Source organism: Mauremys reevesii, linkage group 1 (assembly GCF_016161935.1).
Source record: "Mauremys reevesii isolate NIE-2019 linkage group 1, ASM1616193v1, whole genome shotgun sequence".
Lineage (NCBI taxonomy): Eukaryota > Metazoa > Chordata > Testudines > Geoemydidae > Mauremys > Mauremys reevesii.
The window spans coordinates 221551675-221564878 of record NC_052623.1 but is presented as its reverse complement, the minus strand read 5'-3'; the positions used below and the strand labels follow the sequence as shown (position 1 = coordinate 221564878).

General features: G+C 43.2%; 2 protein-coding genes across 2 annotated transcripts; both read right to left on the bottom strand.

Annotated features, from left to right (window-relative positions):
• Window positions 1-2455: 2455 nt before the first annotated feature.
• Window positions 2456-3422, bottom strand: LOC120395747 (late histone H2A.2.2-like). The gene has a single exon (XM_039520425.1). It carries the CDS (start codon window positions 3014-3016, stop codon window positions 2570-2572), a length of 447 nt encoding a protein of 148 aa, XP_039376359.1. The 5' UTR covers window positions 3017-3422; the 3' UTR covers window positions 2456-2569.
• A 4667-nt stretch (window positions 3423-8089) lies between these two features.
• On the bottom strand, window positions 8090-8977 carry LOC120395695 (late histone H2A.2.2-like). The gene has a single exon (XM_039520362.1). It carries the CDS (start codon window positions 8654-8656, stop codon window positions 8204-8206), a length of 453 nt encoding a protein of 150 aa, XP_039376296.1. The 5' UTR covers window positions 8657-8977; the 3' UTR covers window positions 8090-8203.
• Between the last annotated feature and the right edge of the window lie 4227 nt (window positions 8978-13204).

The window sequence follows — 13204 nt, the reverse complement described above, 5'->3', positions numbered from 1 at the left end:
AACCAGTATAACCAGTGCAGATATATTAACTACAGAAAGATAGATTTTTAAGTGATTAGAAGTAATAAGCGTACAGGTCAAAGTTGGTTACTTAAGAAATAAAAGTGAAATCACAATCTGAGTTCTATAAAATGGACAAGATTTGAATCAAGCGGTGTCTCGCCCTGATGATATAGTTCCTTCATACACAGTCTGGGATTCCTCTTTGCAGTCTGGGACCACATCCCCTGTTCAAAGTCTTTGTTTTGCAGATGTGATTCCAGGTGTTGAGATGTGAGGGGAGTGAGGACAAATGATGATGCCACTTCCCTGCCTTTATAGGTTCTTCCAGCTTGCTGGAAAGATCTTTTGTGGAAAGATCTCATTGGTGTCTCCTTGGGGGCAGGAAATCTGTACTCTTGTGGCTGAATTTAGTAGTGTAGGAGTAAAGAAGATATATCTGTGCTAGGTGCTGCCCCACAAAGCATAGCATAACAAGACGTTACATATATAACAATAGTCAGGCTTTATCTTGTGTCAGTAATGGATTTAATGCTTCCATGATGATCTGTCTGTCATCCAGGTGTAACCCCCTTTTCCTTCCGAGGATACTCTAGAGCAGGGAACCTGTTGCCTGGGTGCCTTAAGTCATTAAGGATAATGAAGATCCTGGCAGTCCTAACTAAGATGGCAAATTAGGTGGGAATCCTCTAGACACTCCCATGCAAGTAGTGCTATTGCTCATTTGAATATTTATAGTTGAAGGTGTCTCCACCTGAACTGGCACTGTATATGCCTGTGGGTGTACCTCGGTTACTTTCAGGAACAAAAATATAAATAATGGATCTTATATGGGCAATATTCACCTAAAATAGAAACAACACAATTTTACTTAAAAGTTATCCTAGCAACGTACAATGGAAAATGCAACAGATTAATATAGATTAAGTTGTTAAAACTGTACCAGGTTAGTACGTGGCACTGCAATAGTTCCACTAATGGCTGAAGCTTTCAGCTGCAACTTACATCTAACCAACACTCTTAGCAACATACACAGATCTAACCCATCCCCGACTGTACACTCTTCCTTAAGTTTATAGTTCTGAGTCCTCTCTTGCATTGGCATGCTGGCAAGCAGGAGTTCAGGCCTGCACTCTGTAAGTGTGGCAAAGGCAGTCCAGATGAAACAAAAAGGAGTGAGGCAATTTTTTGTTGTGATTACCTTAGTTTGCACAGTACTAGCTGTTAATAACAGTTGTTGTGTCAGAAAGCAATAGCCCCTGATTGTTATAATACAACGAATCCCCATTTTTTCTTAGACTTCATGCAGCCACACTTAATCTTAACACTGCATCTTCAACCAGAGAGCAAAGCCCCAGGGGTAAATCACTCTTTCCTCAACCTCCTGTGAGCCAAATTCAAAACTGCTACACCAATGACAGTCTCCAGCTTCCACTCTCGATGCCTAGCTGAGGAGAAGGAATCCATGAGCGAGAGCTCAGCACTAACAACTCGTCAGCTGCACTGTAGTCTTATCCCTGGTTGTGTGTCTTCAACCAACTCAACAACAGGGCTCCGTCACAGCTTTCCCTTGGCCCAGACCCCAACGGGAGCAGCAGGTCTCAGTTCTAGCTCCTAGTCCAAAATGGAGCCCAACATCGTCTGTGCTGCTGCAGCAGCCTCCCCACCAGGAAGCTCATTCCAGTTTCAGAAGGTGCCTAGCACTGCACCATGGGTTTTACAATCTGTCAAACCCAGCAGACAATACGTATGGATCTATAAGGTTTTCATCAAGAACCACAATAGATCCAAAATAGCATCTTTAATTGGAAGAATGCCCTAAATATTCCCAAATGCTTACCCCAAAATATATCTTTGTGTATCACTTCCCAAAATCTTCTAAGATTATGTCTAGTGTCTTTCTAAAGTCCCATCTTTAAAAATAAATATTTCACTTAGCTTTTCTCCTCCTTCAAAGGTTTGTCTCAAATTTCCAATAAAATTAGTAAAGTTTATTTTAATATCCTAGATGCTAACTTTATTGGGTCTGATTTTGATCTCACAGTGGCATACTGAGGGAATAACTCCAGTGAATTCAATGAGTTTACACCAGAATAAGAGAGAGAAGAACCAGAGGCAAACCTATTACCCTATTTCGGTACTTCTTTAGTGATCCAAAGAAAAGTTTATTCTCTTCCAGATCTTCAACAAAACCTGCAGTAGATCCAAAGCAGCTTCACTGACTGCAAGAACAGGCCCAACTTTCCCAACTGTCAACACAAACCTACTTCTATTGGAATCATTTCCCAGGGACATATTATGTAATTTCTTCTGTGTCTATATATTGTAATGAAATGCCTGAGTGCTACACTTTTTGGATTTTATATCACAGCCTCTGTGTCACTTCCTAACTAATTGAATTTTCCATTATAATGTTAGCAATATAACCAAGGAAATAAAATCACAAAAGAAGACCTGGCATTTTAACTGCTTTTATTAGACCATACTGGTGCATTTGAAAAGAGCCTTGCAATCAAGTTAATGTCATTTCTCCCAAATCTGGGGTCGCAATCTTCCTTTTGCTCTGTTCTCATTTAACAGGGACAGGAGCAGGGGCAATCCTTCTCTTGATGGCTCTCCTGCCATTCCTCTTCTTGGAAGGTGAAACCACAGGCTGATTTAAGGGCAGGACCCCGCCCTGAGAGATGGTGACACCTCCCAGCAGTTTCTTGAGCTCTGAGTCGCTGTGGATGGCCAGCTGCAAGTGCCGTGGGGAAATCCGACGCTTCTTGCTGCGTGCAGCGACTTCCCCAGCAATATCCACAATCTCGTGAGTCAGGTATTGAAGCACCGCAGCCATATATACTGGGGCTCCAGCTCCAACACGGTCTGCAAACTGTCCTTTGCGGAGCAGCCTGTCTATGCGACTGACAGAGAACAGCAGCCCAGCCCGGGAAGAGCGGGTGATTTTGGCCTTAGCCTCCTTTGCGTTTGAGGTCTCACCAGAGTGCTCAGACTCAGACTCAGTCTCAGACATGTTGCAGACTTCTGCTGTTCCAGCAACACTTGGCTTGACTTTCTTGGTTTTCTTTTGTTTGCTCTGCTTGGTTTACCTGAGTCTTTACTCAGGAGTTGGCCTGCCTAGCTTTTCTCTTTACTTGCTTGGATTCAGTGGATGTTTCCTTGCTTGGCTCCACTTGCCTGTGTCTTTGTTTGCTTGGCTCGCTTGACTCTCTTTCCTTCTATTTCTGGCTCTGTTCACTTGGTTTTCTCTCTCTTATTTTGCCTTCTTTGATTTCTTCTTTGCCTGGCCTGATTATGACTGGCCTGACAGTGTGGCTTGGCTAAGCCACCTCTTGAAATCACCACAGTTATGTACTGACCCTGTCTGAGCCTGCAACCTTTTATAACCTCAGTGCAGACAGAGAAAACTTACTTTCTGATTGGCTGTCTGAGAACCAATGGGCAGCTACTTCATTTGTTACCCAAGCCAGAGGGGATAGGTCATCCTTTTATGACATCATTCCCATTGATTCTCCGTTTGTATTGGATTTTTAGTCAGTGATATCTGCTATTAGCAAAACTCAGGGTATAAAACTTTTAATTTCCTGTATTATTAACTTTTTTTTTAATTTTTGAAATTATTGAATAGCCCCCAAGCAAAGAGGAAGCTACCAATTTCCATCAGAAAGTAAAGCACTTTCCTAAGGAGAAACACCAAGGACAGCAGCCCAATTTATTACGAACTCCAAAAGCATAGCAGTCTGGTCTATGTTTTTCCTCTCATAACTTCCCTCCAAACAGCCACAAATTCAAATCCTTCCTACTACCCTAAAAATAATATGTTTCCTCTCTCATCAAACATATACAACCTCCCAAAATCATATAGATCTAAAAAATTCCTTGCAATGCCTTCTGAAGTTAAATGGTAGCAGAGATACTGGCGTATAGTTAAGTGGTAGCGGAGATACTATCTTATAATATATGTACTGTTTTATATATATATGATCATATTCTGCTCTTTGATGCATGGGTGTAAATCAACAATAAGGCTAGGCAATTTTTTTTTCAGCAAATAGTTTTATTTGTTGAAAAAAATGCAGTTTTGGGCCAACCAAAGCTGTTTATGAATTCAGGGCAAATTTATTGAACAAAATTTGACAGGAAAAAAAAAAGAGTGAAAAAAATCTTGAAAAAGTCATTTCTGACTTTTTTCAAAATGATGTTTTGTTTAGAAATGTATTTCCCATTAAAAAACAAACACCCACACCCACAACCCCAAAGTGTAAAAAACTCCCCAAAATGAAACAAAATATTTCATTGTGGGTAGAACAAACCTTTTCCTTTAACCAGAAACATTTCATTTTTACTTTTTATTTTTTCCCTTTGGCCACCAAATTGAAAAATCAATTATTCACTCAGCTCTAATTAGAAATAACTCCATGGGCCGGAACAGATTTTAAACTGTAACTCCACAGGTGCTGTTCTGTCACCCTTGCTGACAGTGAGTTATGCCTTTATTGCACAAGGAGTTCTGTTGCCATCAGTGGAACTAGTTGTATAGTAAGATACTGCTTAAGTTAGGAGATGGCAGAATCAAGCCCTCAGACCCTTACTTCACAGAAGTTTTATCCATTCTTTGGGGGAGCTGATATATTTAAATGCCACGAAAAAGTGAAATTAGAATTTACTTTTATCTCCTCAACATGATTGAATGTATAAACAAAATCTGAAAGTACTGAACGAGGTCCTGGCACTACAGTTATCACTCAGGGAAAGAATGTTCACTTGTGCCTCCCATGGGACAATATGGGAGAATAAGGGCTACATACATGAGTAAGGACTTTTAGGAATGGACCCTGTAACGGCATGAAATAGGCTTTGGTTACATTTTGAAATTTAGATGCCTTAAATTAGGCACCTAAATAACTTATAAGTGTCCTGATTTGAAGAGGAGGTAAGCACCCACAGCTCCTGTTGATTTCACTAGGAGTTTTGAGTGCTCAGCAGCTATGGAAATCAGGTTACTTTTAGTTAGCTGCTTAAAAATGGGTTTATGTGCTGAAATTCAGGCATTCTAAAATTTGAAAATATTGGCCAGTTTCTCTGGCGCCTTTAATTTGGTGATGCTTCCTGTCTCTCAGAGAACCCTCATGGCACCCAAGCCCATGGTAAGGGTTCTTTGCCATTCCAGAAACTCAAGGATTCACCATTTGTCACTCTCAGGTTTGATTAGCTGCCTCTCTTGTTCTTCAGCTGTTTTCTGAGACCGGTTTAAAAACAGCATCTGGAGAGAACCCCTCACATCAGGCCAAATCCATTGGTCCTCCCTCCACTCTAGAAAAGGTTTTTATTTCACTACACAGTTGGAGCAACTGGCAGTCTAGCTTTATGCCACAAATGTACCACTCCAAGGTATTCATATTGACATCATATAAACAAAGGAGGAGTTTTACACACAACAAAACTGTGTAGCATTTAGCACCATCAAATCTGACTCTGGGTGCCTAGTAAGCTAGGATGTCACATCAGTGAAGAAGAATGCACTGGCCTGTGGTGGTCATTATGGCAGAGTGTGTCTAAATGGGTTGAGTTCTCCCATCAGCCACAGGGTTTGAATTGGGCTGCTTTAGAGTGGATCAACTACCAGGCATTTTTCTCTCAAATCTGCAGTGATGTCATTTTGATAGGTTGCTAACAGAACCTTCCAAAAGTGAGTGGAATGTAACTGAAGCAGTGATGTCTCTCCTGTTCCCTTTATGATTTCCAAGGTTCATACTGGGGCTTAAACAACATTTTCTCCGCTACATATCTAAAATCTCAGAGGAAACAATTTACCAATATACATATTACACAGAACTCTGAGCAGCCTCAGTGGCATATAGGAGAACATGTACTGAGACTGGCAAGACAACAATTGGGCGGGCAATATATTTCATTGCACGAAGCTGGTTCTCCCAGTGAGAGTCACTTCACCAGGCTTCCAGAACAAGCCCACAGTAATTTGGCTTCTTTCCCAGAATCATTTGGCAGCTTATCAGCGCCACCTGCTGGGAAGATTTGAGAAGTAAAATCTAAGCAGAAAAGGAGCAAGTATGTCTACTCTGCATCCCATAGTGAGCCTCCCAGTCCAGGGACACAGACTAGTGCAGAAGTTCTCACAACAAAAGTTTTGATAGCTTCAGAGTGCAGTCACCAGCTCTAGCTGGTGGCTGCTGTGACAAATTTTTCCTACAATACTTAATTAACTTTAGGGAAAACAAATAAATATGCACATATACACGTCCAAATCATTGTAATTTATTTATGTAGAGGTTTTTTCAGACTCAATAATAAAAATAATGTACAGTTGTATTTTGATACCCCTGCCCCCACTGCCTCCTCCTGCCATTGCCTCTGGCCCGCACTGCCCTCCATCAGCCCCTGGGCCCTGCAGCTTCCCCACATTGCCCTGAGCTCCACCCCACTCCTTGCCTCTTGACCATGGCGCCCGGTAAGGCTGGCCCTGCTGAATCTCCACCACCCTGGGCTGAAGCCCTGAGCCAAAGCCCCACAGCTGGAGCCTAGGGAAATGGGGGATTAAGCCCACCCCTGGAGCCCTGTGGCTGAAGCTGTGGGGGAGGGGCTCAAGCTTGGCATTGGAGACACTGACTGAAGCCGGGGTGCGGGAGGGTGAAGCCTGCCGCCTGAGCCTCTGGCTGAACCAGGGGAGTGGGGCTGAACCAGGAGTCCCATGGCTGAAGTGGGAGCAGGGAAAGGGGGAAACTTAAGCCCACCCGCTGAGCTCCTAGGCACTGCAGGGAGAGGCTGCTGCTGTTTTGCCCCCTCCTCCATCTCTTCCCAGAAGGCTGTTGTGGCTGCAGGAAAATCCCCTGGTGGTCGCATGTGGCCACATTTGAGAAACACTGGAGTGGCAGTGGGAGTCGTGATAGTGTGCTAAGAGTCGCTATGTAGACCTTGCAGCAGCTTGGACTGGAGCTCAGGCTCTCAAGCCTGTGAGACCTGAAACATCTACATGGCTATTTTTAGTGTGTTAGCATGAGCCCTGCTCGCACAAATCTGTTGGCATAGGCTCAGGGACTTGTTCCCAGATGCAGTGTAGAAATGCAGTGGGCTGAGTTACTTAGTACCTCTCAGAGTCAGGAAACTTGTGAGAAGCTGGTGGAAGAACTGGGCTTTACAAGGTCATAAACAAATAAGGAACTGGCCTGACACATTTAATGCTGCACAACAGAGAAAGTAATCAGGGCCAGATTCTGGCTAGCGCAAACCCTTACACATTATATATTCTGTATTCATTTTGATGTGTGTATACTGCGGGGGGTGGGGAGGAGAGGAAGAGGAGCTGTAAGAGTAATTGATTTGGGATCAATCATTTTCACAACTTCTAACAAAACCACGTTACCCTTTCAGTTGTATATTGTTACATTTATGCCATTGCCATTTATAATGTATGTATTTTCCATGAAAATTCAATATCATTTTCACTGATAAACCACTGTTTCAAATAATTATTATATATAATTGACACTCAAACAGTCTCAGTTTTCCCTTTAAAAAGGTGATCAAAGTTTATGTGAACCCCCATAGGTACTTAATAATTTCAGAAATCTTGATTCTAGTATCACTTATACTGTATAAAATTAATATTACTGTAAACAAGTAAATGGTTTTATAATGGGGTAACTAAAAATAACAAACAAACAAACAAAAAAAAGGACAAAACAAAAATAAAAACCAGGCCCATAGGCTTTATCCTTTGTGTGTAATGGATTAAATTTTTCTGTAATGAGCTTGTTCTTTTTTCTGTTTTCACAAAATATGCAATACACATCAACTTCACTAGGGGAAGAATGTTCCTAATCTTCAGTCTATTGGGGAAATGCCTGAACAAACACAGAAATCACCCCCCGGAATCTACACCATTTAGACAGGTATAGGGGTAGCCGTGTTAGTCTGACAATTTCTGATGTAAATTTCTTAATGAAATAATTGAATTCTATCTTTTTAGGCTTTTATACCATATTACCAATGCAGCTACTTGACCAACTGAATCACCCCTTAAAATTGTAGGATAGTAAAAGAGGAAATAAATTGACAAAAGAAGACCTGGCATTTTAACTGCTTTTATTAGACCATACTGGTGCATTTGAAAAGAGCCTTGCAATCAAGTTAATGTCATTTCTCGCAAATCTGGGGTGGCAGTCTCCCCTTTGCTCTGTTCTCATTTAACAGGGACAGGAGCAGGGGCAATCCTTCTCTTGATGGCTCTCCTGCCATTCCTCTTCTTGGAAGGTGAAACCACAGGCTGATTTAAGGGCAGGACCCCGCCCTGAGAGATGGTGACACCTCCCAGCAGTTTCTTGAGCTCTGAGTCGCTGTGGATGGCCAGCTGCAAGTGCCGTGGGGAAATCCGACGCTTCTTGCTGCGTGCAGCGACTTCCCCAGCAATATCCACAATCTCGTGAGTCAGGTATTGAAGCACCGCGGCCATATATACTGGGGCTCCAGCTCCAACACGGTCTGCAAACTGTCCTTTGCGGAGCAGTCTGTCTATGCGACTGACAGAGAACAGCAGCCCAGCCCGGGACGAGCGGGTGATTTTGGCCTTAGCCTCCTTTGCGTTTGAGGTCTCACCAGAGTGCTCAGACTCAGACTCAGACTCAGTCTCAGACATGTTGCAGACTTCTGCTGTTCCAGCAACACTTGCGTAGCTTGTCTGAATTTTTCCTTCCTTGGTTTGGCTTGTTTGGTTTTCTTTCTTTTCTTAATTGGTTTGTCTGGATCTTTTCTTCCTTGTCTTGCTTGGCTTTGTAACCTTATTTGCTTATCTGTGTTCACCTGATCTTTCTCTCCTTGTTTCGTCTTCTTTGCTCACTTTCTAGTCTGGCTTGGTGAAGTGTAGCTTGGCTAAGCCACCTCTTGAAAAACAGCCAGACTTGTCCACTGACCTTGTCTGAGCTGGGGGCCTTTTATAACCTTGGCAGTGGGAGAAAATGTACTTTCTGATTGGTTGGGGGTGAACCAATGGGAAGCTGCATTCTTTATTATCCAAACCAGTGGACACATGTCATCCTTTATGATGGCATTGTCATTGACTCTCCCTTTGTACTGTAATTTTAACCAATCACATCCACTCCTAGACAAGTTCAGTTGTAATATTTTTTTTAATTTCCGAAACTACTAATGTCATTTAAGACTTTGATATTATTAAACAGACCATAAATAAAGTGGGAGAAACACTTTTTTTCACAACCAACCAACTCACTTCCGAAAAGCAAAGATTAGTAGATATATAGATTCTAAGGCCATAAGGGACAACTGTGATCAGTTAGTCTGACCTTCTGTATAACACAGGCCATAGAACTTCCCCAAAATAATTCTTAGAGCAGATCTTTTAGAAAAAAAGATCCAATCTTGACTTAAATATTGTCAGTTATGGAGAATCTACCACTACACTTGGTAAATTATTCCAATTACTCTCACTGTTAAAAAGTACAACTTATTTCCAGTCTGAATTTGTCTATTTTCATCTTCCAGCCATTGGAATGTGTTATACCAGGGATCAGCAACCTTTGGCATGCAGCCCGCCAGGGTAAGCACCCTGGCAAGCCGGGCAAGTTTGTTTACATGCCGTGTCTGCAGGTTCGGCTGATCATGGCTCCCACTGGCCGTGGTTCGCTGCTCCAGGCCAATGGGGGCTGCAGAAAGCGGCATAGACCAAGGGATGTTCTGGCAACTGCTTTCTGCAACCCCCATTGGCCTGGAGCGGCAAACTGCAGCCAGTCAGAGCCGTTATCAGCCGAACCTGCGGACGCGGCAGGTAAAGAAACCGACTGTGCTTACCCTGGTGGGCTGTGTGCCAAAGGTTGCCGATCCCTGTGTTATACCTTTCCCTGCTAGTTTTAAGAGCCCAACGTTAAATATTTGTTCCCCATATAGATCCTTACAAGCTGTAATCAAGTCACCCTTTAACCTTCTCTGTGTTAAATAGAATTAAATAGATCAAGCTAAATAGATTGAGCTCCTTGAATCTATCACCATAAGGCATGTTTTCTAATCTTTAATAGTTCTCGTAGCTCTTCTCTAAGACCTATTCAATTTATCAACATTGTTATTGAATAGTGGGCACCAGAACTGGACATCAGCCTCATGCTCTTCTGACCTCTGAATGACCTCGCATTCTGTGCTGATTTCTGCTCTTAAAACCTTCCTCCACAAACAATCAGAACTTCAGCTCCATACTGCTGCTTTAAAAATAATAGTACATAGGTTAGCTCCTTTGACTTAAGAGGAACCACATAAATGACTCCAGCTGAGGATCCGGTTCCATGTCTGCTGTCTCCTGCAGTATAGGTGTTTCTTTTTTCTCAGATATTCTAAATCCCCTCAAATTCTGCAAATTTGGTCATTTTTTTTAATTTAGGCAGCTAAAAATGGGTTTAGATGCCTAGATTCAGATACCAATGTTTGAAAATTTTGGCCAGTTTCTCTTATTCCTTGGACTTGGTGATGCGATCTTTCTCTCAGAGAAGATCCGTACTGTCTAACCCAGTGGTTTTCAACCCGTGGCCTATGGGCCACATGTGGCCCCATTAGCACACAGCTGCCCTGCCGTCTGGCCTGGAATGGTGGGGTTGGGGCTGCCACCTGGCCCTACACAGTGGGGTTGAGGCTGCTGCCCAGCTGCCCTGCCACCCAGTCCTGCACAGATGGGTCCGGGGTAAGGGCTGCCACCTGGCTGCCCTGCTGCCATGTGGGGTCCAGAGTCCCTGCCATCTGACTCTGCACCCGGGACTTCATTCCTGGTCCCACTCTGTGGAGGGGTCTCTGAGTGGAAGGCGCTGGGCATAGGAGTCGGGGGGGAGGGGTCGGGAGGGTGCTGTGGTTCTCCACCTGCAGGCCAAGTAGCACATTGCAGGCCGCATAGGGTAAATAGATTGAGAACCACTGATCTAACACCTTGTGAATGGCAGGAGGAATCCTTTGATGTGCCATCACCCAAACCTTCACTGTGAGCCACAGTCATTGTTTACTATCCGGTTGCCATCTCTCTCTTTCTTACTGGATAGCTTTACAAGTTTTGTCAGATGTTGACTGATTCACTATAATTTGCAGATCCTTTTAATCTGCATTATTGCCTTGAACGTTATTCTCATTTTATAATTGTTCATTTGATTTTTCCTTCCTAAATTTTTTACTTTACACTTGTCAATGTTGAATTTCACCTTGTTGATTTCAGACCAATTCTCCAATTGTCAAAGTCATTTTGAATTCTAATCCTCTCTGCCAAAGTGCTAAGCAACCCCTCCTTCCTGTAGTGTGGGACCCAAAACTGGACACAGTACTCCAGATGAGGCCTCACCAATGCCAAGTAGAGGGGAATGATCACGTCCTTCGATCTTACTTATACAGTAAGCACCTTAGTTTCTTTTTAGTGTCTTCTATTTATCTTTTTGATGGTGCAATTAATCCCATCATCCAGAACATTAATAAAGGTAATAAGGTAATAATTGGAGATATACCAATCTCCTAGAACTGGAAGGGACCTTGAAAGGTCATCTAGTCCAGCCCCTGCCTTCACTAGCAGGACCAATTTTTGCCCCAGATCCCTAAGTGGCCTCCTCAAGGATTGAACTCACAACCCTGGGTTTAGCAGGCCAATGCTCAAACCGCGTCAAAAAGTCTGCTTTTCTGAAGTCCAGAGTCCATATTTTGCGACTCTCCTTTCCTTCTTTTGTGTGGATCCTGAAATCAACCATCTCATGGTCACTGCTGCCTAGGTTGCCACCCACTTCTACTTCCCCTACCAATTCTTCCCTGTTTGTAAGCAGCAGGTCAAGAGGAGTGCAGCCCGTATTTGGTTGCTCCAGCACTTGTACCAGGAAGTTGTCCCCAACACTCTGCAAAAACTTCTTGCATCATTGTATTGCTGTGTCTATTTGTGGAGAGAGTTAAGGGAATACTGGATAAAGGTTTCCTTTTAAGTAGGAGAGGCTGCCAAGCAACAACGTGCCCCAGTAAGGGCTATGATAAAGGGGGGAGCCATCCCAGTCCCCTGGGGGCTCAAATTGCTACTACAGAGTTCTCAGTCACCACAAAGATTTTCATACTACACATAACTTCTTTATGCATCATTGTATTGCTCTCCCAGATGTCAGGGTGATTGAAATCTCCCATTAGTACCAGGGCCTGTGATCTGGAAACTTCAGTTAGTTCTCTGAAGAAAGCTTTGTCTACCTCATTCTTCTGATTCGGTGGTCTATAGCACACTCCCACCACAACATCACCCTTGTTGCTCTCGCCTCTAAACTTAACCCAAAGACTCTCAACAGGCTTTTCTCCAGTTTCAAACTGGAACTCTGAGCAATCATACCTCTCTCTTACATACAATGCAACTCCTCCACTTTTCCTCCTTTACCTGTCATTCTTGAACAGTTTATACCCAGTGCTCCAGGCATGTGAACTGCTCCAACAAGTTTCTGTTATTCCAATCATGTCATAGTTCCTTGATTGTGCCAGGACTTCCAATTCTTCCTGCTTGTTTCCCAGGCTTCTTGCAATTCATGTATATGCACCTAGGATAACTAGCTGATTGTCCTACTTTCTCAGTATGAACCAGGAGGCTTCCCATCTTGTACTCTCCTCCTTGTGTTTCCTCCTGTTATCCCACTCCCACATCTGATTTAGGTGAACCTAGTTTAAAGCCCTCCTCACTAGGTTAGCAAGTCTGCCTGCAAAGATGCTCTTCTCTCTCTTCATTAGGTGGAACCGATCTCTTCCTAGCAATCCTTTTTCCCAGAACAACATCCCATGGTCGAAGAATCCAAAGCCCTCTCTCTGACACCACCTGAATAACCACTTATTCACCTCCACAATTCAACGGTCCCTATCTGGGCCTTTTCCTTCAACAGAGAGAATGGACAAGAACAAAAGTGGTGCCCCAAACTCCTTTTTCCTTCTTTCCAGAGCCATGTAGTCTGCAGTGATCCACTCAAGGTCATTTTTGGCAGTATTATTGATGCCCATGTGGAGGAAGGGGTAATAGTCTGAGGTCTTGATCAATCTTGGCAAACACTCCATCACATCCTGGATTCTAGCTCCAGGCAAGCAGCACACTTCTTGTGTCTCCCGGTCTGGTCAGAAGATGGATGACTCCTCTACATCTGAACTGCCTATTGGACTATAACCTTTTAAATCAATTCCAGAAAGACTTTTACAAATC

Bases quoted from the DNA above. Each gene is read 5' to 3' on its own strand.
- LOC120395747 (XM_039520425.1), bottom strand. From the start codon at position 3,016: ATGTCTGAGACTGAGTCTGAGTCTGAGCACTCTGGTGAGACCTCAAAC.
- LOC120395695 (XM_039520362.1), bottom strand. From the start codon at position 8,656: ATGTCTGAGACTGAGTCTGAGTCTGAGTCTGAGCACTCTGGTGAGACC.